Consider the following 25,630-nt stretch of genomic DNA (forward strand, 5'->3'; position numbering starts at 1 on the left):
GTACAAATGCAACCATTGCGAAAACATGACTCCTACAACAAATGGTACGCAGCACAACAAAGGGTCAAAAACAGACAAACCTTCAGTGAGATATCAGAATAGGCTAAAAATAATAAAAGATCGGGTAGAACACACAAAGTGAATATCAAGCGGTGAAAGGTTACTAATACACGGTATATGCGGATAAAATAAGGCCCATATACCTGCGAGTGAACTAGGAGTTGTATTAGGAAACTCCTAATATATATCTGAACATACAGGGAGTGGAGAAAAAAAATGGAAACACTGGACGAAATGCATGCAAAATCAGTCTCTACATGTCTTATTAGAACCCTATGTAATTTAAGTGGCGGTACTATAACACAAATGCTGCCGACAAGATGTGAACATCTGCCTGAGTAACAAGGTTCTATTGGTCAGGGGTTTGAGCCACTCAGCTGTTGTTACCATCTGGCTCCCAAAACCCCCCAGAGCAGGGCAAGAGGTGAAGTAAACACAAATTTGACGGAAAAGCTCTCAGCCAAGCATGGGTCAAAAGGGCACCTCAGTGCTAATGGTTAAAATTCAATGCATTTGTATGGGGCTTTCATATTTTGTCCACCCCCTGTACATGTAATTCATATGGTGTAGAAACATACGAGCAGATTGCAGCACCACAGCTATGGTCATTTACATTTAACACCATGTTCACATGCGTCAGCGGTTCCAGTCAAGTCACATAAGACGTCGGACAGATAGCGCGGCACGATGACCTATTTTGTCCAGTAAAATGCTTGAGAAGTCGAAGAACTCCAATGGCTATTCTAGTAAGGCGTTGCGGAGATCTGCCGCGGGATACCACCGCCCGAGAGCAGTAGCCGGCAGATGGATCTCCGCTGTCAGCCTATCTGACAGATAGGCTGACCGTAGAGAATCACAGTAATTCGCAGCATGCTGCGAATTGCCACCCGAGAGCGGAGAATCACTATGATTCTCCCCTCATGGACAGTGGAGGGGGGGGGGGGGGGGGGGGGAAGCGCTTTCCATAGCAACGCTATGAAAAGCTTTCACTACGTCCCCCGCGGCAGGATTATCTCCGCGAGGAATGCAATGAAAATACGCCCGTGGACAGGCAGCCTTAATGAGATCAGTCAGGTGACGTCGGTGCCAGTCATGTGTCGGATTCGGCGCTTCATTTTTTGCTGTTCAGCGATCTGATGGAGTTGAATGGAAGTCACTACTGTGAAGGCAGACGTAAATCTCAGGATTTCCTTGCCTTTGCTTTCTTTCAGTATGCGCTAAATATTATACTGGACTGCTATGAATCAGAGGGCATATGGCAATGTATTTCCCAGGTAGGGTGATCCCTTTAGGGTGTGCTCACATGGCTGTTTTTTGCATCAGATCTGCACCCCATTGCCTTCCATGGGAGTCCGCATTGTGCAAAAAGAAATAAAGTGACGCGGGATTCCTTGGCACAGATTCCACTTTAATCTGCGATAGGAGATCTGTATGCGCATTTGCCCACTGAAAAGGGGTAAATCCATGTGTGTATCCCCGGTATACTGAAGTACCAAACTGCATCAGAAATCTGCGCTCAGCCGCGGCTGAGCAGAAAAAATCCAACAGCGACTTTGCTGTCTGAACACGCCCCTATACTGGCGATAAACTGTATATACCTTAGCCCTGCGATTGGCCAAATGTGCACGTTTACTGCAGCAGGGTTAAAGGGATTTTTCAGGCAGAGCTAAATTACATTACTTTCATATTTAAAGGGGTTATCCAGTCAGCGGCTGCCGGGATCCACCAGGGTCGGAGTGAAAGCACTACTCCGACCCGTGTAGTGGCTGGCGCTCGAAGTTGCAGTCGCAGCTCTCACTAAAATCAATGGGATCCAAGCCTGCACTTACAAGCACTGTTCGTATTGATTTCAATGAGAGCTGCGTCTTCAATTACGAGCGCCGGCCACTACACAGGGGTCGGAGCAGTGCTTCCACTCCGATGTATCCGAGTGAGTGCTGCCTGGATATCCTCTAGGATAAACCTATGTGGTGCCACTTATTTCCACAGGAACATAGAAGCATGTTAAAATGCTGATGCCTACTTTGATGGCAAACTTCAGGAGTGACATACTGGCCACTCACACACAATAGACAGTTGGCCAATACCTCTGCCATTTACGTGTATGGCCAGCTGTAGAGATTAGGTTCACACGAGATATATAAATTGCGCATTTTTTACTTCAATGGAAGTCATTCGTGCAAAGTCTGCACAAAAATAGAACATGCTGCAATTTTATTTCCGCTTGCCGAAAATCGCAATCACCATCTGCTTATCTGAGCGGATATGCAAATGATCCAATTTTTTTAATGTGTGTGTGTAATACCACAGATGGCCCGTGCGGGTGATTATCACGGACTCCGCAATTCAAATCTGGTCGTGTGACACCAGCCTTAGGCAATGTATTTGATTACCTGCGAATTACTGAGTAATATACGTGCATACACCACGTAAACGTACGCTTCCGTGACCCTGGCCTAAATCTCATCCACATACTAAAAAAAAAAGCTGTGCACATCGATCTGTGTTGCAGGTTTTTAATCCACAGCAGACGGCGAATTTGTGCCGCAGATTTCACACTTTGCAACGTCTAGGATGAAATCCGCGCCTTTTACTACAAATTCATTGCAATATAATCCAGGCTGGATTGTCTGCTGCAGAAGTCCTGTGACAAAGCCCCCGGACACGGCTATTGATTATTTTACGAAGAATTAGGCCTAAAATATCGGTAAGTGTCTCCACATTACTAACACCTCGTTCTGTCAGTAATGGAGAACTTCTCCTTCCCTGGACATTCAGCAGAGAGGAAAGTTATTGAGTTGCTGGTTGATCTGCTTCAATAAACTGGAAAATCTCGTAACGCTCCCAAATAGACAGGCTGACAGGCGTCCTGTCCTCGAGTCTGATAACCAGGCTGCAAACCCAAGATGGAAAGGAAAAAAAGTAGAAATAACCAGAAAACGTAGAAAAGCAATAAAATTACATAGAAAGTCACAATAAAAAAAATAATGGACTTTATAAAACTTTTCTAAAGTTTGTATTTAACATTCCTAATAATTAGAATGAACACCAAATAGGAAAAAAAAAAGTTTCATCTTGATATTCCAATTCCTGATATTTTATCAGGACATCATAGACATTGGTTCCCCCTGTTTAGGAGCCTCTCTATGAGCATTTGAATATAACCCTACAAGCCAAGTAAATCAGTTATTTGCTGGGGATCTCAAGAGTCAAACCATATTAAAAAAGGGACTGTTAGTGATGGCGATCACCTCTTTAAAAGGGGTTACCTAGGCAGTGCCCGCTGGGATATCCCAGGCTCGAACTGGAAGCGCTGTGCCGACCCGTATAGCGGTGAGCACTCGTAAATGCAAGCCCAGCTCTCACTGAAATCAATGGAAGCTCCTCCTGCAATTACAGGTGCAGCTCTCATTTATGGCAACGAGAGCTGTGCTAGCAATTTCGTGCGCCGGCCATTCCACACGGGTCGGAGTAGTGCAACGGGCGGTCGCTGCCTGGATAACCCCTTTAAGCGTGAAAGTAATGTAAACAAGTCAAGTTGTATTCTAGTGGTTTGACAATTCTGCAAGAGTCATGTCTCAAGCATACAATCCCTATGAAGGCCAGGTACAGGTCCACAAAACCATCATCATTTAGATTCTCGCTGGATTGCGGGAATCTACACGAAAATCATAACGTGTAAACGCTACCAGCAACTGAACGAATGATAATTTGTTTGTTTATCATTTGGCGTTCAGTTGGTGCAGGCATAAAAATGTCAACAACGATCGGCCCGTGTAAATAAGCCATTGGTCATCTATGAACGACCGCCCGATTACTGCCGAAGCGATATCCAGCCGTTTCACCTCTATTCACTGAGCGATCATGGCTCCCGTATGAAAGCGCAGGAGTGATATCACCAACTATCAGCCACTTAAGCGCCCGTGGAAAAGTGTCCCAAGAATTGATTTTTTTTATGGTTCAACACTCCAATTAATGGGCAACTAGTATCGAACATGATCGAGTTTATGGAAGTTCAATCATCTTTATTTCCAAATCGCTGTTTATTCTTTAATCATGCAGACCTCACACCCCGTTTAAGCGCGCATCACCGTTTATTGTTTAGTCATGCAAATCTGATCACCAATTTTTAATAATGCACAATTGTTTAATCATGCGAAGTTGATCAAACAACTTGTTGCCCATCTTGTTATTCGTCATCTTGATATTTTAGGCAAGATTAGCTAAAAAAGCACAGAGAAGGATAGGGGTAAATTTAAGGAATTTAAGAGGGAACTAACTGGAGGGAAAAGAGGAGCAGAAAATGGAACGAGACACTTTGCTTCTCTTATTGAATTCCTGGGTCATTTGTGTATGCAACTTTTAGCACTGACTGCTGATTGCTAGAACGAGGGGCCTGCTGCACTCTCCTGAATGTTAAGGCCCTTTTACATGTTAAACTAATCTGTCAAACTAATCGAAAGATTTAGCTATCTATTTGCATAAAGTGTTAATTGCATTAATGGCCATTAACACTATCATTTGCATGTAACAGGACCTCTGGGAGTTGTTTGCAGAGCCCAGCATTATTCTCCTTGCAGCTAGTATAAACATGCTGCGGGGGAAAATATTGTGCAGTCTTTTGAAAGATGATTGAAATACATTCAAATGGAATTTATTAGCTCAGTTTTTCAGCAGGTGAAACATGGATTTTAAGTGAACTAAAATCCATCGTTCAAACGAAATGCGTGCAATGCCCGCGTTCACATGTAATGATTATCACCAATTTTCAGCCATTTGGACGAATTTTGAGCCATAATAGTTGCGTGTAAAAGGGCCTTTACTCCCCTTTGGTCGTCTTCATTACTTGCTGGTTCCTCCTGACAGCTGAAGACGGGTGCGTAGCCAGCAAGTAACAAAAAAGTGACCGAACAGGAGTAGTACTCAGTGCTACGACCCTTCATTTTAGTGATCAGCAGGGTCGCAGCAGCGGAAACCCCACTGATCAAAATTTCTTGACATGTCTCTGTGACCTGTTAAAAGCGCAGTTATTCTAAGTAAATTCATATTATTTTACTTATTGCGTTCGCTTCTTTATTCATTACAATCTTTGAATCTGCTGTAATACAAGACCGCGATTCCTAGTTATTGTTCCCTACAAAACATAAAATGAGTGAGAGATCTGCTTAAAAAAGTACCTCAACAAATTTCCGTATTTCTAGAAAACATGTCCTGAGGGGACCTCAAGAGTTCACATTAACATTAGTAGAAAGACCAGGACAGGCCAGCTCTAGGTGCAAGCATTGGAATGCTAACGCACTTCAGGCTATAAAGCTTTGCTTATAAAACGTTCATGAAAACCAGAAGTGAAGCACAAGACACAAAGGCTGGTATATTTCTAAGTCCAGTCTCACACCACCAGATGTGCATTACGGATTCCGCAATCTGAGTCAGTGAGGACTTTCCACGGCAAAATGCAGGCTTTGAAAAGGCATGTAGTTTCTATATTTCCTCCACACGTGTGAATATGAATTGTGTATTTTGTGAGCAGAAGAAAAATCGTAGAATACTCCATTTTGCCTGCGGAATCCGCGCAGCCAGCCTCCATTAGGGTCAATGGAAGCATACGATCAGCAGCTCATGTGCAATTAACACTGCGTGGGCTTCGGGAATCGGCGTCATCGTTAAGTGATGGCATGGGAAATTCAAACAGATTAAAAAAAAAAAACTGTACTGTGCATGACCACTTGAGAGCTTCCATGGCCATCCGCAGTACAATTTAATGAGGCCAGGCGGAATCCTCTGCGGACCTCCCACATGTGGAATACGGCCCATTCACGTGAGCAGTGGGTAGTACTATCATCTGTGCATTTTGCAGCCTTTAACAGCTGCAAAAAGCTAAAGAAAGACTCATTCAAAATAATACAAGGGGCAAGGGTTTTCCACTAAAGCCATGTATTATCTACTCACAAGATAGCCGATAAATGTAGGATCACGGGGTGCTCCACTGCTGGGACCCCCAACCAATCTCTTTGATGCCGTCTGTTTTGCGATTGGGCCAGAATTTGTGTTCACTGATCGATTAATCTAGACCGAACAACTACAACATTAAAAACCACCTGCCAAATATATTTTGTAGGTCCAGCTTGTTCCATTGCAATGGTTTTGAGGTGTAAAGTTGTGGACTTCACAAGACCTTCAAAAATTGTCATGTGGTATTTGGCACCAAGATATTAGCAAGCGATCTTTTTAAGTCCTGTAAGTTGGAAGGTATGGCTTCCATGAATCAGACTTCTTTTTCTAGCTCAACCCACTGATGTTCAATTGGATTGAGATGTGGTTTATTGTAGGCTCAAGTCAACATCTTGATCTCAGTCATGTTCCTCAAACCATTGCTAAAGAATTTTGTAGCATGGCAGGATGTATTATCCAGCCGAAAGAGGCCTCTGCTGTTAGGTAATACTGTTAACACAGAGGAATGCACGGTACTATTGTATCTCGTCACCACCGGAAGTATTGGTGGAGACAAGATTGACAGGCCGGTGACGCCCCCTGTTCCTGATTGGCTGCAGAGCTGGCTCCTGTGCAGGTTCTGGAAGCCCACTAACCTTCCCCCGATCTCATTGCTCTGTCACTCAGCACTGCTCTGATTCTAGGCGCCCGGCCCCGATTTCACCTCCCCGTTGCTGCTGTCACTCTCCCTGGTTCTTCGCTGTCCATTTCTTCCCCGGCCCAAATGTAACCTTCCCGATGCTGCAGTTACTGTTCCTTGCTCCCCACTGGCTGTCTCCCTTTTTACAGGCCTCAGCTCACTTCCCCGCTGCTTCGCTTGCTACGTGCTCTTCTGCTCTCCGTCTCCATGCCTGCTGCTTTCACTTGTCGGGCGGTCTGCCTTTTCCCCACGCTGCTCCGCCTCTCAGCAGTTCCTCAGCGCCGACTTCACATCAGCACTGATGATTTGTTTCCTGCAGCGCTGCTGGGAGGCCACCAGGGACACTCCGTGCCAAGACGGAGAGCCGCAGCAGAGTGGGTAGCCGACACATTGCAAGTCCTAGCAGCCTAGGAACTAAACCTTGGCTTGGATGGAAGGTTTGGGTGAGGGTTTAAGTGTTATGGTTAAATTATTAGCTGTAAATGTTTCCATTCTGGACCATTTACAGCTAATAATGTAAGCCTCACACTGAAACTAACACCAACCCTCCATCCAAGGCAAAACTCACTCCCCACGCTGCTAGGACCTTCCTATAGGCAGCCAATCTGTACCTTTGGGGGCGTACCCTAGCCCTAAGCTGTCACTTATGATCTCCACCCATTATTCTGGTGGTGACAAAAGTACAATAATACCGGAACGTACATGGTCTGCAATAATGTTTACATGCCAAAGTAATACCCACATGAATGCCAGGACCCCAGAACATTACTCAGCCTCTGCCAGCTTGCCTTTGTCCCATGGTGCTTCCGAATGCGTTCTCCAGACCAGATAAGTGACAGGAGGGTTGGGGGGGGGGGGGGGGGGGGGGATTACTACCATGCATAATGTCGCATTGTGGGTTTGCAGCACAACGGCACCATCTTTGAAATCTGTTTTCAGCATCAGTTTACAAAGCAAGAACAGGTAATATGCCTGGCGTTTTGAACCCATGTATGCTGTGTTTTTAAATGGTTAGTGAAAAGAAAGCATTATTATTATAAAGAAATTTCCCCCTGCGTGGCCGGACAACTCCTTCAGACAAATTCCCGAGTTAGGATTGGACAGTGAGGTAATAAGGGAGAATATAAAGAATATTAAACAGGGAATTGTCCTATATTCGCCCTAACTAGAATGGGGGAGGTTGACCTTGGACTGACGGATGCCCATCTCTCTTTTTTCGAGGATTGCTCAATTTTCATCTAGCGTCCTCTGAAACCAGTCTGACCTGCTCTAGGTGGTAGATATGACACCCAATCCAAGGATGAGAGCCCCCCCCCAACACACACACACACACACCTCGTTCTTGCCATAGAACATCTCAGCCGGTGTAAAGAGCCTATTAGATAAGACCAAGTTAGCCTTATTTTATTAATTATACACTCATTTATTGTCATCACAGGCGTGTTGCTACTTCAGCAGTTGCCCTCTTTTAGGCCACTTTGGGTAGACACTAACCACTGCATACAAGGGACACCCTACAAGAGCTGCTGTTTTGGAGGTGCCCTTACCCGTTTGTTTAGCCATCACAATTTGGCCCTTGTCAAAAATCACAGAGATCCTTAGGCTCGCCTTTTTTTCCGTTAGCAACACATCAACTTCAAAAACTGTTTACTTGCTGCCTAACATATCCCAGCGCTTGACAGATGCCATTATCACAAGATAATCTGTGTTATTAACTACACCCATCAGTGGTCTTAATGTTAGGACTGATCAGTGTATAATCTATACTATTCAGAAATAAGCAAGAAATATAATTAAGACTGAATCACCGCTGTTTTCCAAAACAGCAATAAATAAATATCCCACACAGCACCAAGTTTTGTGGCCAAGAGACCTTTCAGTTCAAAGTCAACATTGTTACTTTGTTACCACTGTCATATATAACTGGTCTGTAGCTCCGCACACAACACATTTCTTTAGGACCTGGCAAAATGTTCAATCATATCTCCTCCATCACATCTGCTCTCAGGGTTCCATGTTCCTGCTCCATTTGGGAAGCGGGAAAAGGGAATCCCAGCGCCGAATGGCTTAATCTCAGGACAGAAGCGAACAGCGCCGGGAAGACTCCATTGACTATCATGGGGTCCATTCGGTTTCTACCCAGCTGCCTGGCTTTTGGACAGAAGAAGCATCGCTATTATAAAGAAGCTCATGTGGCAATTCTATCGGATAGAGGATAACTTGCTGATCGGTGGGGATGTCACCACTGAGATCCCTGCCGATCTCAAGAACGTGTCCCGCTATCCTGTCACTCCCCTCCACAGTGACATCATTGTGAATGGGGCGCTGGGCAAGCATGCGCAGTCAATGCTCAATTCATTTCAATGGGGCTCACGGAAATAACAGAGCGGCACCAGCTCAGCTCAGCCATCTTAACAGTGAATGAAGCGCTACTGCAGCTAGTTCTACATTCATTTTACTCACTGAGGGGGCTGCAGTAACCCCACAGTGAAAAAGATGGGGGACACCGTTACTCCATTTGAGATCAGTGAGATCCTAACTGATCAACAAGTAATCCCCCTTCGTATGGATAGGGGATAACTTGTGATTCTGGTACAACCCCTTTAATGAAAGCTCTAACACAATTCCCTCCAACCCATATGATTGGCCTACCATGTAATACACAGTTCAGCTTGGTCACAGCCAAAGCTTATTGCTGGCTGGTCTAGACAATCCTCCTTTAATGAAAGCCCAGAGCTCATCCTAGGTTTGCTCTAGAAGGGTATGCAAGTTCTAAGGGTACTTTTAGATAGGCCCTAAATAGGTCGCGCAAAAGAGCAATTATGGGCGATTGTGGCGTCCCATATAAACACAGGATCCAACAGGGCAAGGAGTGAGCGTCGCTCACTTGTTGGAGTCTTTGGGTTTTACTCTGAATGGGGACAATAATTACTTGGGGGCCTGTCAAGCTCTTAAAAGGGGTTGTCCCGCGAAAGCAAGTGGGGGTATACACTTCTGTATGGCCATATTAATGCACTTTGTAATATACATCGTGCATTAAATATGAGCCAAACAGAAGTTATTCACTTACCTTCCCTGCGCTGGCGTCCCCGTCTCCATGGCTCCGTCTAACATCAGCGTCTAATCGCCCGATTAGACGCGCTTGCGCAGAAGGGTCTTCTGCCTTCGGGTCTGCCCGGCAGCAGCAGCGTTCTGGCTCTGCCCCCTTCTACGCATCATCATGTAGCTCCGCCCAATCATGTGTGCCGATTCCAGCCTCCTGATTGGCTGGAATCGGCACACGTGATGGGGCGGAGCTACGCGATGACGCGTAGAAGGGGGCGGAGCCGGGGCGGAGCCAGAACGCCGCTGCTGCCGAACCGAGCCGAAGGCAGAAGACCCTTCTGCGCAAGCGCGTCTAATCGGGCGATTAGACGCTGAAGTTAGACGGAGCCATGGAGACGGGGACGCCAGCGCAGGAAAGGTAAGTGAATAACTTCTGTTTGGCTCATATTTAATGCACGATGTATATTACAAAGTGCATTAATATGGCCATACAGAAGTGCTGAACCCCACTTGCTTTCGCGAGACAACCCCTTTAAGTGTCCGACAGCCATCCTGTGTAGAAGAACCCAAGTGTGAAGCTGCGTGTGGCAAACTGCACCCACCCATAGTGGTGAACGGTCAAACTGTTTTGGAAGTAAAACCATGCAATATCAGACCTTACCCAAAAACTACCTAAAACACTAATATCCTAGATTGTTGGAAATATTTAATCTTACAGGAATGTATAAAGTGTAACAGACGGCCAGCGTAGAACTTCTAATCCATTCCTGGTTTCTAGTATCCAGCGCCGCACTGGGTTCAGTGTTCTGGTACATGGCACACAAAGATAAGGATCAGCATCTGCTGCTTAAATACTAGATGATGTGTTACATGTCTGTTCTCCAAATCCAGTCCTCATGAGTCACTCGCAGGCCAAGTTTTCAGGGCAAGAGATATTTAAACATATTGCTTCGTGATACACACAGCAAAGATAATTAGTGCAGTGTGAAAATGTTGGCACTTTTCTGGTCACTTAGGGCTGTTGGATTGTCCTGTCTGCTGTGAAAGCTCAAGCTCATCTACTAGATGGAAGCACAGCATTATTTAACCATTTTATCCTAAGCTCAACGCCGTTAACAACTTAATATTTAAGTCGTTTTCACCTCGATTTGGGTCATAACTTCCTATTTGTTAGGCTATCAGTGATTTGTTTTTTTGCTTATGACAGATAGGATATTAATTTTTATACAAATAGTTTCCCGTACTGAAGCCGCTTCTGTACCACCATAGAGAATAATAGGAGTGCCCGCAATGCATAGGCACCTCTGTTGGAACAAACAGGGTCTACGGGACACCTATTCGTAAGATCCACAGGTCAAAAACATGTATGCATGTGTTATCCAGAAGGTTTGTGCTTGTAAACCACTCTACGTTTAGTTATTAAACATTAGTAACGCAACGATAAGCGCCAACCGTTTTCGAATTATAGGAGAAGTGGAAAAATATGGCTTCACAGAAGAAGAGTCCGGGCGCTGAACCGGCCGCCTGCAGTCCAGACTGTCCACCAACAAAAAAAATAAATAAATTGGTGCATTATGAAATGAAAATCCACCAAAGTAATTTGTTTTTTTACTTATTTATGTAACTATTTTACTACCATCTATGTCCCCGGTGATGTGATATAAAACCTCTGAGGGTCATTCACAATTTTCTTTTTATAACAACAACACACTTTTCCACTGTAGTCGGGGCATTCATAGGAGCCCCAGTTATAGGGGAAAACAGATCCCTGTTGTGACATCAGTCACTAACAGGGCTGATCCGGGTCTTCTAGGACCTTGCAGCTGTGCTGCAACAGGGGGGGCCGGGTCGTGTAGCGGAAGAACATTTCTAGTACATAGTTCTCATTGAGCGCTATGTACTAGGGAAAGGAGAAGCAGTTAAAAACAACGTCTCCTCCGGAGTCTCAGCTGTGACTAACTGCTGAGGACCTGAGCTGCTATTGCTTGATTGCTGGAGCAGAGGCTTTAATCCTGTGCCATATTTCTGCAATCGGGCGGAATTAAAGCCCAGAACCTAGAGTGGTAAATTTACGTTTAGTCCTTAAGGGGGTTAAAAAAAATGAAATAGAAAGATTTCTTACTTTCCAATTCTGATTTGTGCCGGATGTTCTGTTGGGAATAAAATATGGTTATACGAGATCTCAAACTTATTGTATTCTCTCTTTCTTAACATTTAATTTTCCCTTTTTATGCAGCGTACCAACTTTTTGGAATTGGGGTTGTATGTATTAGGAGACCGCATTATTGTGTAATATAAACAGTAACTTCCTTACGATTCTCCTACCGTAGTTACTTCATATCATTTGCCTTCAACGGCATTCGATAAGGGAAACACTACAAAAGCCGACTGGTGTTGCACATCATGTGGTTGCTAGCGCCTAACTTTTATAGTGACTCCTAGACTTCAAAAACATTTGTCCAGGCCCGATTTCATACTATATATCGCAATACTCAGCATTTCTCATCACATGTTTATGCTGAAATTAATTATACTGTCTTTGATGTACCTGTATTTTTCGCATGCTTTGGGAGTAAACACTAAGGGACTGCCGCGTAAACCGCGGCGTTTCACTGCAGCTGTTAGGTTCTATTGAACCCAATAGCTTAATGTAAATGCTGCGGAATTCCACGGCATGTCCTATTTGCTGCGGGAGTACGCGTGGACAGCTTCCATTGCAGTCAATGGAAGCCGCCCATCACGCTATACTTTTTTGATGTAGCATAGCAGAAGTATAGCGTGAACATGCGCCTTGCCCACTGCGTCATAACACTGCAGGCGCGCCAAGCGCTGTACTGCGCATGCGCTCCGGAGAGTCATGCGGGACTTCGTGCCACAGATCCAGAAGTATGGGGTCTTTTGGGGGGACGCCATGACGGACTCCGCTGCGGTAATCTGCTTGCAGAGCCTGACACGGCCGTGGGCACAGGGCCTTATAAGAAGTGTCAAGTTTATTGTGACCTTCCTTTACTTTGCAGATCTTAAAAACAGTATAGAAACATATTAAACAAAAACCGCGGCCTAAATCGGCTTGCAGAGCCTTCAATAATATGCAAGGAATTAGTCTTAAAATAATCCCCACAGTTGAAGCAATTGAGACTATTTTTTCCTTGGGTATAGATTCCATTCAAACAGTGTAATCTGAGCCATGTGGTTTCCAACCGTAGGCTTACCGTCTCCATGCTAAATCTCCGACTTACAAACCGTCACATGCTTTACTCAAACATGTCTTATCGGTATGGAAGCCAATAGTCAATTATGTATTTACTCTTTGTGTATACACAACATAAAACCTACATTAAACAATTTTGCAAGCTTGAAGACAAAAAAAGATTAGTTTAGCGTAACCGATTAGAAATTCTAGATAACCTGATTATTCCACATGACTGAAAGGTTATGAAAACTGTCTATGCACACACCGATCCCACATATACAGTGGGGCTGAACAATCCCAGAAGCCAAAAGGAAAAAAAAATTAATTAAGATTCCTGGCCAAATTTTTGGACTACTTTCGGGTTGCTCTTGGATGTGTCAGATTCCTACAACCTATAATATTTTAGTCCTCCTGCCGTCAAAAGAGTTTATAGAATTCTCCAAAAAGCTCCAGTCCATGAACACTTTGCTTGGGGATAACATTTCAAAAAAAGGTTTATACCTAAATTTTACTATTCTGTTACATGGAGCATAAAACGGGTGGGAAAAAATTGCCACAGATTATAGTTATTTCAAAACGGATTTCAGGTGATGGAAAAATCTGTTTTCGCTTAATTGGTCCTTTGACATGAAAAGGTTGATTTATATACTAGGTTATTTTCCGATGACACATTCACAGTAAAAGCCGGAAAATAACATATCAATAGAAAAGAACCCAACATGTTAAAAAGGGGTTTTCAGGACTAAACTATTGATGACCTATCCTCGGGATAGATCATTAATAGCGGATTGGTGGAGGTCTGCCGCAGGAAACAACTCTAATTATATCAAGGAAAGGGCAATTTTGGCAATTCCTTGAAAATTAAGTGATAGGTTCCCGAAGACTGAAGGTTCTAGAGAGCGCAATACTTCCAGGAACTTTAGCATGATGTGATATAAAAGGACACATAAAACACTTCTGGCCTTTCTTTCATACATCAAGACGTTTATGCTCTTTCATGCCACACTCTTGAATTTATAAACTAACACCAAAAAGCCCCGAAAGGCCTTAAGTTTACTAAGGAAATATGCAGAAGTAGCAGTATATTTCGGTACACACATTTATCACTCTGGCAATCATCTGATCTACCCAATGCCAATTTGGACTGGAGGCAATAACTAGCATATAGAACAGATTACTAATGACTGCTCATTGGGTCTTATTTAGAGATGAGCGAGCATACTCGCTAAGGGCAATTACTCAATCGAGCATTGCCCTTAGCGAGTACCTGCCCGCTCGGGAGCAAAGATTCTGCTGCCGGAGGCGGGCGGGGAGCGGCGGGGGAGAGCGGGGAGGAACGGAGGGGAGATCTCCCTCTCCCCCCTGCTCACCGCCGCAACTCACCTGTCACCCGCGCCGGCAGCCGAACCTTTTCTTCCGAGCGGGGAGATACACGCTAAGGGCAATGCTCGATTGAGTAATTGCCCTTAGCAAGTATGCTCGCTCATCTCTAGTCTTATTTCATCCCATCAATACAGAGATTACAATTTACAAAGCCACCGCAAGACATCGATCACTTGTATAGAGTTCAAGAAGATACAGAATATGCAGAGGTTCAATTCCCTTTAATATGCCTTAAAAAGGGAGTTTGTGCCCTGCAACGGATCAGAACTGTTAAAGAAATACACAAAAAAACTGCACAAAACCCATTTCTTAGAACAAATATCTTTCAATAACAGCAAAACGCACAATAGAATACAAAACTGTCAATCGTGAAAAATATATATATTTTTTTATAAAGAGGGCACATAGAGCACAAATGATCTCATGGATTTACTGTAGGACATATCAGAAGATGAATGGTGGTTTGTTGTTGACTTCACTATTGTGATTTCCATTGGGCAGATCCTTTGGCTCCAGGAAAGCTACTGGAAATGTGACAACATTGTGAGAAAAGAGTTGTTCATATCAATGGAAGTAGTGCTCAAAAGAATAGCAGTCCAACACCATTAACTTGATTGAAAAAAAAAAACGCACTTATTGGTGGATGGGATATTTCTAGGTAGCAAGTAATAGGAGTAATAGAATAATAATTAAAAAGAAGAAGAAAAGAAGAACAGCCCCAACAATTAGGATGCACCACTCATTCAGACTAATTGAATCATTAATTTAAAGGGGTTCTGACACAAATAATATTTTTATGCTTTAGCAGCCATTGTTCCCTGGTGTGCCTAATGGACCCAGGGAACCCATGGTTTAATGGCTGCTAAAGCATAAAAAGATAATACTTACCTGTTCTTCTGTTGTTGTCATCGGGGGGGTCATCCTCTTCTTCCTCCACGAGCCGCACCGCTCCGGGATCGCGCGCATGCGCAGTGGAGAGGTGCCCTCTGACAGGAGTCAGGACGGGCTGCGTCTCCACTGCGCATGTGCAGCACTCCAGAGTTCAGCAGGACGGACGGGCCGCCCACAGCAAGCACTGCTTGTGACGTGCTTGTTGTGAGCGGTCCGTCCGTTGACCTCGGAAGTGCCTGACGGACGGACCAGAGCAGGAAGCGGTCTTTTTGACCGCTCCTGCTCTGCTTTAAAGGCACAGAAGAAGATGCCGGCTGGAGGGGACATGCCTGGCGATCGGGCCAGGCCAGGCAAGGCGAGTACAAATTTTTTTTTCATGTCAGAACCCCTTTAAAGGGGAGTTTTGAAAATAACAGCAGTGGGGAGTTAAATTGGTGAAGTTACCAATTATGTAAAACAACAGTGATTAATGTTGGCCCTTATTTAAAAGTAGGAGGGCGGCAGATGTTGCACCTGTTGGTTATAGTGCATTTCCTTTTGAAATACTGGTGAAAATGGGTCACTCCAGACAACTTCTGATGAAGTTGATAAGAGGGGGAAAAACATATAGAGAAGTGCACCAAATTATAGGATGCTCAGCTAAAACGATCTGAAATCCCTTGAAGTAGCAACCCAAACCTGAAAGACGCGGAAGGAAGCGGGGAACTACTGATCGAATGGACCGAAGACCCAGCCAACGATCACCACCAGAAAGCTCAAAGAAGATCTGAACCTATCAGTAAAAACTGCTACAATCAGAAAACGATTCATCACATAAGAGGGATCATGGATCAGTTTGAATATAGAAAAATACTTGAGGAGATCATGTTGTCCTTTGCCAAAGCAGAAATGCCCTTGAAATGGACATTTCAAACACAACAACGACCCTAAACACACCAAGTGAACAATGTCTTTGCTACAGACAAACATGAATAGAAAACTGGTGGGGGCGACATCAAAAATGCAGAATAAGGCCTCATGTCCACGGGCGGGTCAGGATCCGTGGACAGGAGCCCTGACGCGGGATCCCACTCTGCCTGCGGCATGAGAACATTACTTACCAGTCCGCATGCGGGCTGGTCGTCCGTCGTCTCCTCTGTGCAGGTGGGCGGGCGTCACGCCCCCATACTCCAGATCATGTGCCCCGTGAGCACGGTAGTGAATGAAGACTAATCAACATGCTTTGGCAATTGGCGCTTGATACAAAAGGGATAAATTGTTGGCCGGCCTAAAAAAGGAACCCTTAGATGGCATGTGACCTCTCTACCCAGTAGCAGTATGGAGGTCGTGGAGGACTGGAGACCCTGGGACATAACTAATCCCCGCCATTGGGCAACTCCTTAAACTAATAGGCCAAACAAGTCTGAGCACTCCATAAACCCTTTCCTCCTTCAGGGATGGTTAGAGATTACAACCTCCATACAACTCAGCAGATCATATCAGAAGAGTTGTGCAATGTCACGTCCTTGGGTTGTCTTACCTAAATAGTTTTTAGCATTAGGTATGTATATGTATTGCAAATTGCGTACTCCTTGACTAAAAATACACCTCAAAAGTGCTTGGAGGAGGATTACTACTCCTCCGGTAGTGCAACCTCTGCCCTAGATCCTCCCGTAGTGCCCTGGGGAGTTCTATTGTCTCTCTTGGGCATCCAACCAGCTGTACTCCTCACTGTACACAATCAGCCGTTCACACGGCGAGGTGGCACACCGACAGGAGATGTCCCGATACTAGATTTATGGGTTACAACAAATTAAAAAGAACAAAGGAAACAAAAAATAAACACTGGCTGCAAAGTTCTGAGAAATGGAATTTCTTGTGGCACGTATTCACCCGTACATCACTTCCTGGTTGAGAGATTCATAAAGCCGGCCTCCAGGAAGCGACGGGTTCTCCGACCGCGGTTCAGCTGGCCAAACAATGCAGCGCTCGATGATCCAATCACAGCCATAGCATTGGTTCATCCAGCGCTGCATTGATTGGTACTTTGAGCACCACGGCTCAGCCAATCAACAGCCACTGCATTGTGGAGACAGGATTTATGAACTGGCTAGCCATGACTCATATTTCAAGCAACACCCCCCACCCCTGCCCCCACACACACTGTCAGATTGGCTCACAGCAGAGAACTGACAGTTCGCTCCCCTGCTCCCGGGCGGTGGCGCTAGCGATATTCTGCCTCGCCCGTGAACAGGGGGCCTAATAGAGCATGCCGCCTACTGCTACATTTGACTGGTGTATGAAATTTGCTATTCACTTGAAATGAAATCAGATCGGCTGACTTTCTGCAAAGGATAATCATGGAATCGGCACCCGAGTACCGAATGTGTGAAGGTAGTCTAACTGATCTAGAAAGAGAACCAAGAGGCAGCGTGTCATGACCCAATACTAGAAGAGGATGAGGGCAAGTGACAAATGCCTGAGTAGATGTCCAGCACAGGAAAGCCGCCATCACAGTTCAATCACCTTCAGGCGAAGGTCTAATAATCCGAGTTACCAACTACAACCCCGCTGTGTAAAAATTAAAAGAAAAGTAAAGAAAAAAAAAATAAAGAATGCAATGATTTTAAAATTCCATATAGCCATATTTTATTCCCAGCAGAACACATCAGGAGGGAAAAGGAGACATTTTCCCTTCCAGCCTCCTCCCCCTGCAGAGAGGGACACCGTATATCGAGCGGCGTAAATACCCGGCCGATATACGGTCGTCTGAATAAGCCCTTATGTTGAGGAACATTTTTCTGAAAATTGTTCCACAATTTTTAGACACAGTTTTTCACAGATCTGACCATCTTTCCTTCTGAGAGACTCTGCCTCTCTAACATGCTCTTTATACACAATCATGTGACTAAGGCCGCCTGCAGACAGGCGGAAATTCCGCAGTGGTATTTCCCGCGGGATTTCCGCTGCTGGAAGCCTGCATAGGATTGTGTTAACAAATCTCACGCGGCAAACAAACCGCGGCATGTTCTATTTCTGTGCGGGGCTTTGCGAGCCCTGCACAGAAACGTCACTCACCCGCCGCCGGCTTTGGTCTGCGCATGCGTCGGCTACCCGGCACATGAAAGATTCGGAGCTGCAGGGAGCGGGTGAGTACACGCTGCTTTCTGCAGGGGCTCGGGTTAGGTCCCGCGGCGAGAATTCTCGCTGCCGGATCCGACCCGGCCGTCTGCAGGCAGCCTTAGTAGAAAATTGACCCTCCAGCTGTTTTTCATTAATACCACTTTTCCAATCTTTTGTTGACCCTATCCCAACTTTTTGAGATGTGTTGCTGCCATCAATTTCCAAATGTTTTGTTTTGTTTTTGTGTTTTATTACATGGAAAAATGTCTGCCTTCCCCTTCTGATATGTTCTATTGTGAATAAAATATGGTTCTATGAGATTTCGAAGCCATTGCATTATGTTCTCTTTAGACTTCTCTATATTTCACACAGGGTCAAACCATTTTGGAATTAGAGTTGTAAAATTTGTAGATCTGAGAAGATAAAATAATTTTTATATATTATTGACTGACCAATCTTAAAGCAAATCTGTCAACTGAATCTCGCACTTCAAAATAATCCTATCCTAAGACGTGGGATGTACGGATGGAACGGACTGCACTTTTATTAGTTCCCTGGAGAGTCCAATCCCAATAGATGATCTTTTTCGCGCTTCCCGTGTTGTATGCAAATTGTTGTTGAGCCATCCAATGGGCATCTCGTCTCCAAACTTGTCTGCGCTCTCTCCCTCTTTGTTCAAGCATGCCCGTCGTGATACTGAATGGTATTTCTAGTCCTCTACTGTAGTCGCCATGTTTCCCAGCTGGATTAGACCTCGGAATTTGGCGCATACATGGGGGTTCAGGTGATACATGGTGATGGCAGTGCCCTAGTTTTTAGGGTTGCTATCACAACTTGCTATCATTAACTCTGTAACTGTAAAGTCCATACAAGAACAACAGCTACCTTGCAATTCAGCAAAAGCTGAAAAACACCAAGATACAATGTTTAATGCCCCTTTAAACAGGACGACTAACGGGCATACAAGTCCCCGACGGCCATTCCCACTGACTGCAGCCCGACAATCGCTCCCGTGCTTACCCAGGGGATATTGTCATCCAAGAGAATGGAGGTGGAGTGGGTCAGGATCGCCCGCATCCACAATAAGGCCTCCTGCCAACAGGCAGATGTTTGCTACGAAATCCGCACGGCGGTTCCGCAGCAAATAGTGCCCATAGAATGCTACGTGAAATTGATTTATCCTCCTGACTTGCGGAAGCCTATTGCAGTTTCCGCTAATGGAGGTAAAATCGCAGCATGCTCCATTTTTCCATGGATGCCACATAGATGGCTTCCATTGCGGATGGGCTGCGGATTCTGCGTTATCGCCTAGCGACAGTGCGTGAAAAAAAAAAAAAAATCTGTACTGCGCATCTGTGACGGTGAGCCCCCGGGTCCATCCGCAGTATAGAAAAGAAGCCGACTGAGTATGTACATGCAGCGCCGCAGCTGCCAGAGCGGAATCCGCCTCCACAGAGTGCAGGTGCCTAAATAGGAGCTGCTCAGACATTCTTGGTCTTTAGTTCTCCGACAGGTGGGCGATCTCTCGCTGTGCCCTCACAGTGGCCGCGTGTACATGCGACGACCAGCGCCACAGTTCGCTCTTTGCAGCGATAATTCAGGCAATAATCGCCCCGCCAAAAGTACCCTTAAGGGCTCATGTCCACGGGCAAAATAAGAATTAAAATCCGCAGCGGATTTTAACTCTTCTCCTGCCCGCGGATCCGCACCCCATAGGGATGCATTGACCACCCGCGGGTAGATAAATACCCGCGGATGGTCAATAAAAGTGATTTTAAAAAAAAATGGAGCATGAAAAAATCCGGACCATGCTCCATTTTCGTGCGGGTCTCCCGCGGGGACGGCTCCCGCGGGCTTCTATTGAAGCCTATGGAAGCCGTCCGGATCCGCGGGAGACCTAAAATAGGAATTTAAAAGAATTTACTCATCCGGAGCGGGCCGGGAAGGTCTTCTCTTCCTCATGGCCGGATCTTTCTTGCTTCGGCTCGGCGGATGTGCCTGGCGCATGCGCGTGGCACGTCGGCGACGTGCCGCCTGCGTGACGAGTTCCTCCGCCGGCCGAAAAAGAAGATCCGGCCGTGAGGAAGAGAAGACTTTCCCCGCCCGCTACGGATGGGTAAATTCTTTTAAATTCCTATTTTCAGCGCTCATGTCCGCGGGGCAGGAGGGACCCGCTGCAGATTCTACATGTAGAATCCGTAGCGGGCCTGATTTTCCCCGTGGACATGAGGCCTAAGGGCTCATGTCCACGGGCAAAATAAGAATTAAAATCCGCAGCAGATTTTAACTCTTCTCCTGCCCGCGGATCCGCACCCCATAGGGATGCATTGACCACCCGCAGGGTAGATAAATACCCGCGGATGGTCAATAAAAGGGATTTTAAAAAAAATGGAGCATGAAAAAATCCGGACCATGCTCCATTTTCATGCGGGTCTCCCGCGGGGACGGCTCCCGCGGGCTTCTATTGAAGCCTATGGAAGCCGTCCGGATCCGCGGGAGACCTAAAATAGGAATTTAAAAGAATTTACTCATCCGGAGTGGACCGGGAAGCTCTTCTCTTCCTCACGGCCGCATCTTTCTTGCTTCGGCTCGGCGGTTGTACACGGCACATGCGCGCGGCACGTTGGCGACGTGCCGCAGCCGTGACAAGTTCATCTGCCGGCCGAAAAAGAAGATCTGGCCGTGAGGAAGAGAAGACTTTCCCGAACCGCTCCGGATGGGTAAATTCTTTTAAATTCCTATTTTCAGCCCTCATGTCCACGGGGCAGGAGGGACCCGCTGCAGATTCTCCATGTAGAATCCGTAGCGGGCCTGATTTTCCCCGTGGACATGAGGCCTTAGGACTCTTTCACACGGCCGTATTGCGTATTCCGGTCCGTGAACACGCTGGGTATTCACAGAGCGACATAGAATACGAAAACGCCCGCCATCTCATTGATATTGTGTGGAATTACACAGCGAATACGAAGGTTTCCTTCGTTTTTTGTTAACGCACACCCACTGAATTCAATGGGCTATTTTAGTGAGTCATACGCACCGAGAGAGCGTGCTGCGGTTTTCTTTCACGTGACCGAAAGCCGCATGAAAAATACACCGCTGTGAATAAATGGGCTCCATTCACGGTGTATTACATGCGCAAAAATGTGCTGCACCTTTACGTTTGTGTGAATGTTGAAGCACGGCCTAAACTTGGACTAGTCAATGATAAGTCTGGTGCATTGTAGGGGCTCATTCACACGAGCGTATGGTAAACCGCTGTGTGCGATGTTTAACTGAGCATGACAGCGTATAATGAATGAAAGTTTGACACAATTGAGTCCCAAACTTTTTTGGGGTATTTCACGCCATTCACACGGACACTGCTGCATGTACGGAAAAAAAGAACACACAGAAGCGATGGAAACGATCGCTATACAATGCTCAGAATGCCAGTTAATGCCCAATTAGGGCGAGCTGGCTTCTTCTCCCAGCGCTGTACGCAGGGTAACTCCCTCCCTTTCTTCCTGCTGCCACAGAATTATTTTACACGGCAAAAAAAAAAAAAAACTGTTCGTCTGAATGAAGCAACCGAAATCCAATGCTTCGCATGCTCACATTTTTATGGGTTTTTTCTACGCGCCAAAATAGGTGCAAAAATATGGACGTCTAAATAAGCCCTAAAATAGAGGATGCTGCGTTGTTTTTTTACTCACGGATTATATGCAAGTGTGAACGGATCAATGAAGATGAATGTACTTTCATTGACTACATTACCCGCGTATTATACGTGCGCACATCATGTGCGTAATATGCTATTAAATTACGCTCCTGTGAGCCTGCCTTTACTTCTAGACAGTATTAGTAAATAAGCCCCAATGTTCACCAAAATACGGCATAACGTGCCGGGACAGAATCATGATCAGCTGTACACATTAAATAGTCATCTGCCAGTCTGACACAATGCGGCGGACGTGCCGCCATCACACAATGCGGCGGACGTGCCGCCATCACACAATGCGGCGGACGTGCCGCCATCACAACAGTCCACCCGAGAAACCCAACGTCTTCCAACTGATACGAAGCTACACATCTTGTAGACAACGCAGAATCCGGCACGTCCGGGCCTAAGGCTACCTGCACGCGGGGGAGCGCCATATCCGTGCTTGCCAGTGTTCGTTTTACCCGCAGAGGGTCGGTAAGTGTCTACCATTGATTTCAATGAGAACCGTTGCGACGCGCGGCGTGCGATGTGTCTGACCCAGAATTAGCGCTCGTTGTGTACCTACCTGCTGCGGTGAGGGGCTCCAGGTGGTAATGGAGAGACGGCAGCACTACTGCGACGGCGGGCTCACACCAGCAGGCAGACTGTGAGATATACGTGCGCGGTACAGAGCCATCAAATAACACGGCGTACTCGCGTATATGGGTGATACACGCCGATAGAAGACGCTGCGATTCATATTGTGTACGTATTTCCCACAAGTCATGTGAGCGACAACATGGCCGCCGATAGCAGTTTGGTACAACAGATTACGCGCCCAGAGATAGAACGTGCGGCGAATTTACTCCTTGCAGCAAGGAAAAGAAAAAAAAACCGCTCATGTGAATAAGGCCGCCCTCACGCGGCCGCGAAGATCAGCGACATTCGTGTGTTGTCAGACGCACGAATATAAACCCCATTCTTTGGCCGGTGCGATGCAGGAAACAAGTGGCGCGTGCCCTCGCATCGGGCATGGTCTCCAGCAGGGCCGGCGGCAGCCCCAGCAAAAACAGTAGAAGATGCGCCGCTGACGATCACGGCGGAGGAGCGCTACTACCCCGAAGTGACGCAAGGTGGTTTTAATATAAAAACACCTCACATTCGCGGGGAAAAATATATCGTATGTTGGCGAGCGCGATATCACACCGAGTGAAGTTAGACTAAGACCGTTCCAAAGAACCGCGTTCATGTTCGTGCGAGGTTTTGTGCGTCTTGCCCGCGTGAGCCCAGCCTGAAATCACACAAATCATTAAGACTTCCGTCACACAGGCGATCGTGACGTCGCCACGAGAAGAATTGCTGCAAAATCACGTCTTTTTTCCCGTGATCTCTGAGCGTTTTCTCGCAGACACATCGCTGCCGCTTGCGATTTTCTAGTGCGAAAATCAAAAGAACTCTCTAATGTTAAAAAGGTCAACGGTGTCCGGTCGGCGCTGTTCGGTTCTATGACGGTTCTATAACGGATCCAGGGGATTCCCCTTCCCCGATTGGCGAACCCCACCCCCGCCACAGGCATACGTACACCTGGATCATCTTCTACGGTCAAAAGACGCGGCATACGGTCCAGTTAGCGCATCGTTTGCCCCATCCAGGTGATGTACAACATATATACGGCATATACAGGCAGCAGATGCTGCAGCAGTAAGGACTGTCCCGACATGTCATGCTTCTTGGAGTGACATCTGTACAGATGAAGTTCACATCGCACACAATCGCGATAGCAGCACACAATAGATCGTGCCGACTCACCCACAGTAGCCACAGTGTCAAAGTCCTCCAACTTGTACTGCTGCTGCAGCTCCGGGCTATGGGCGGTCAGCGCGGGGCACCCGGGGCTGGGGCCCCCTCCATCCCCGCTGCCCTTGCCGGCACTCCTGGCTGCCCCGGCTGCCTCCATCGGTGGACCGTGCGATCAGCGAGCTTTTCCTTCGGGGGCGCCGGACACCATCGGACTCCACAGGCAGGTGTAACCTGAGCGGCGGCGCAGGTAGCGGCAACTTGAGCCGGCTTGTGACTCAGTGTGCGGACGGGAGCAGCCCCGGGTAGGGGCAGGTGGCACTGCCAGCACTCGGCAGCCTGTCAGCCGTCATTGTGTCTGATGCCTACGAGACAATGGCACTGCCCGCGGCGCTGCTCATCCCCGGAGTGCTGAGAGCTTCTGCCACTTTCCGTGTCCGTTTCACCACATTGCCGCTGACTCCTCCCCTTCCCTGCAGATTCAAACTGCAGCTTATTCACACAAGGAAAGCGGCCAGGAGGGGCGGGGCCTGCACGACGACAACGCCCACTCTCTCAAGCAGCCGGGAGTGTCTCTGTCAATCTCATGCACATTGCTCTTTAACGCTGCTTTGATTGGTCCGATTACCTTCCCGCCTACCCTCATTCTCCACCCACTACCCGTCACTCTCCTGCAAGACACACCCAAATTGGAACAGACACTAAGAGTATACCCCGCCCATTTCCTTGTCATGTTTCCCAAAAGATACGCCCACCGCTGACCCCTCCCACCGCTGCCGCTCTTTCTTCACTTGTAGTGTTACGCCCACGTCCTGTGGCTATACGGCGAGGCCCCGCCCACTTACTAGTCTGCCGCCTGCGCTTTGTTTGTGTTCGCGCAGACTGCCGCTGAAGGGGGGAAATGGGCGGGGCTATTGTTTAACCAATCCCGAGAATGACCGGGTGTGAAGCTCGCACCTGTGCCGTCTCAGACACGCCCTGCTAGGTGAGCCCGTCACGTGATGGGCTATTGTTGTGGTGGTATGGTACACTGCAGCCCCCACTAGCAGCATTATTTACACCACTGGGCATACTTTAACCCCTTTAGCGACCGGCCTATTTTGTGTCTTACAACTATTTTCATCATCGCATTACAAGAGCCGTACCCCGCTGTCATAGTCGTATGATGGCTTGTTTTTTTGGGGACGAGTTGTATATTTTGATGGCTGCACTCTGGGGCACATATAATGTGCTGCTGAACTTTTATTACATTTTTTGGAGTGAGATGGAAAAAATGTACAGAAATTACGCCATTGTTTTTTGATTTTGTTTTTATAGCGTTCACCATTCAGCAAAAATACTGAGATGACTTTCTAATCTGGATCCGCTGGATTACTGCAAGACCAAGTTTATAGAGGTTTTTTATTTCTTTTATGCAATAAAAGCACCATTTAATAAAAAAAAAATTGAATCTGCGTCGCTGCATTTCAAGGGCTTATTCACACGTCTGTATATCGGCCAGGTCTTCATGCCGGGTCGAAATATGGTGTCCCTTTCTGCAGGGGGAGGAGGCGGGCCGGGAGCAGTGCACTGAGCTCCCACCCCCTTTCCGCTATTTGCAATGGGAGGGGGCAGGATGGAGTGGAACTCCGCTCCGCCCCCATCCTGCCCCTCCCATTGTAAACAGTGGAGAGGGGGTGGGAGCTCAGTGCACTGCTCCCAGCCCGCCTCCTCCCCCTGCAGAAAGGGACAGCGTATATCGGCCGGGCATGAAAACATGTGACTTCTGGATTGCTTTTTAAGATGTTTTTTTTGGAAGGTGAACAAAAGAAAAATAGCAATTCTGGTATTACTTTTTAAAATTATTCTT

General features: G+C 46.6%; 1 protein-coding gene across 1 annotated transcript in view; it reads right to left on the reverse strand.

The window, feature by feature from the left end:
* PRKX (protein kinase cAMP-dependent X-linked catalytic subunit) overlaps nt 1–24,260 on the reverse strand; it is a 115,292-nt gene extending 91,032 nt beyond the window's left edge. The window contains exon 1 of the mRNA XM_066599912.1: nt 23,794–24,260. Within this exon, the coding sequence (XP_066456009.1) occupies nt 23,794–23,941 (148 nt within the window). The 5' untranslated portion in view covers nt 23,942–24,260. The remainder of the gene's footprint in view (nt 1–23,793) is intronic.
* Nucleotides 24,261–25,630: the final 1,370 nt, after the last annotated feature.

The sequence above is a fragment of the Eleutherodactylus coqui genome, chromosome 4 (genome assembly GCF_035609145.1).
Source record: "Eleutherodactylus coqui strain aEleCoq1 chromosome 4, aEleCoq1.hap1, whole genome shotgun sequence".
Taxonomy (NCBI): Eukaryota; Metazoa; Chordata; class Amphibia; order Anura; family Eleutherodactylidae; genus Eleutherodactylus; species Eleutherodactylus coqui.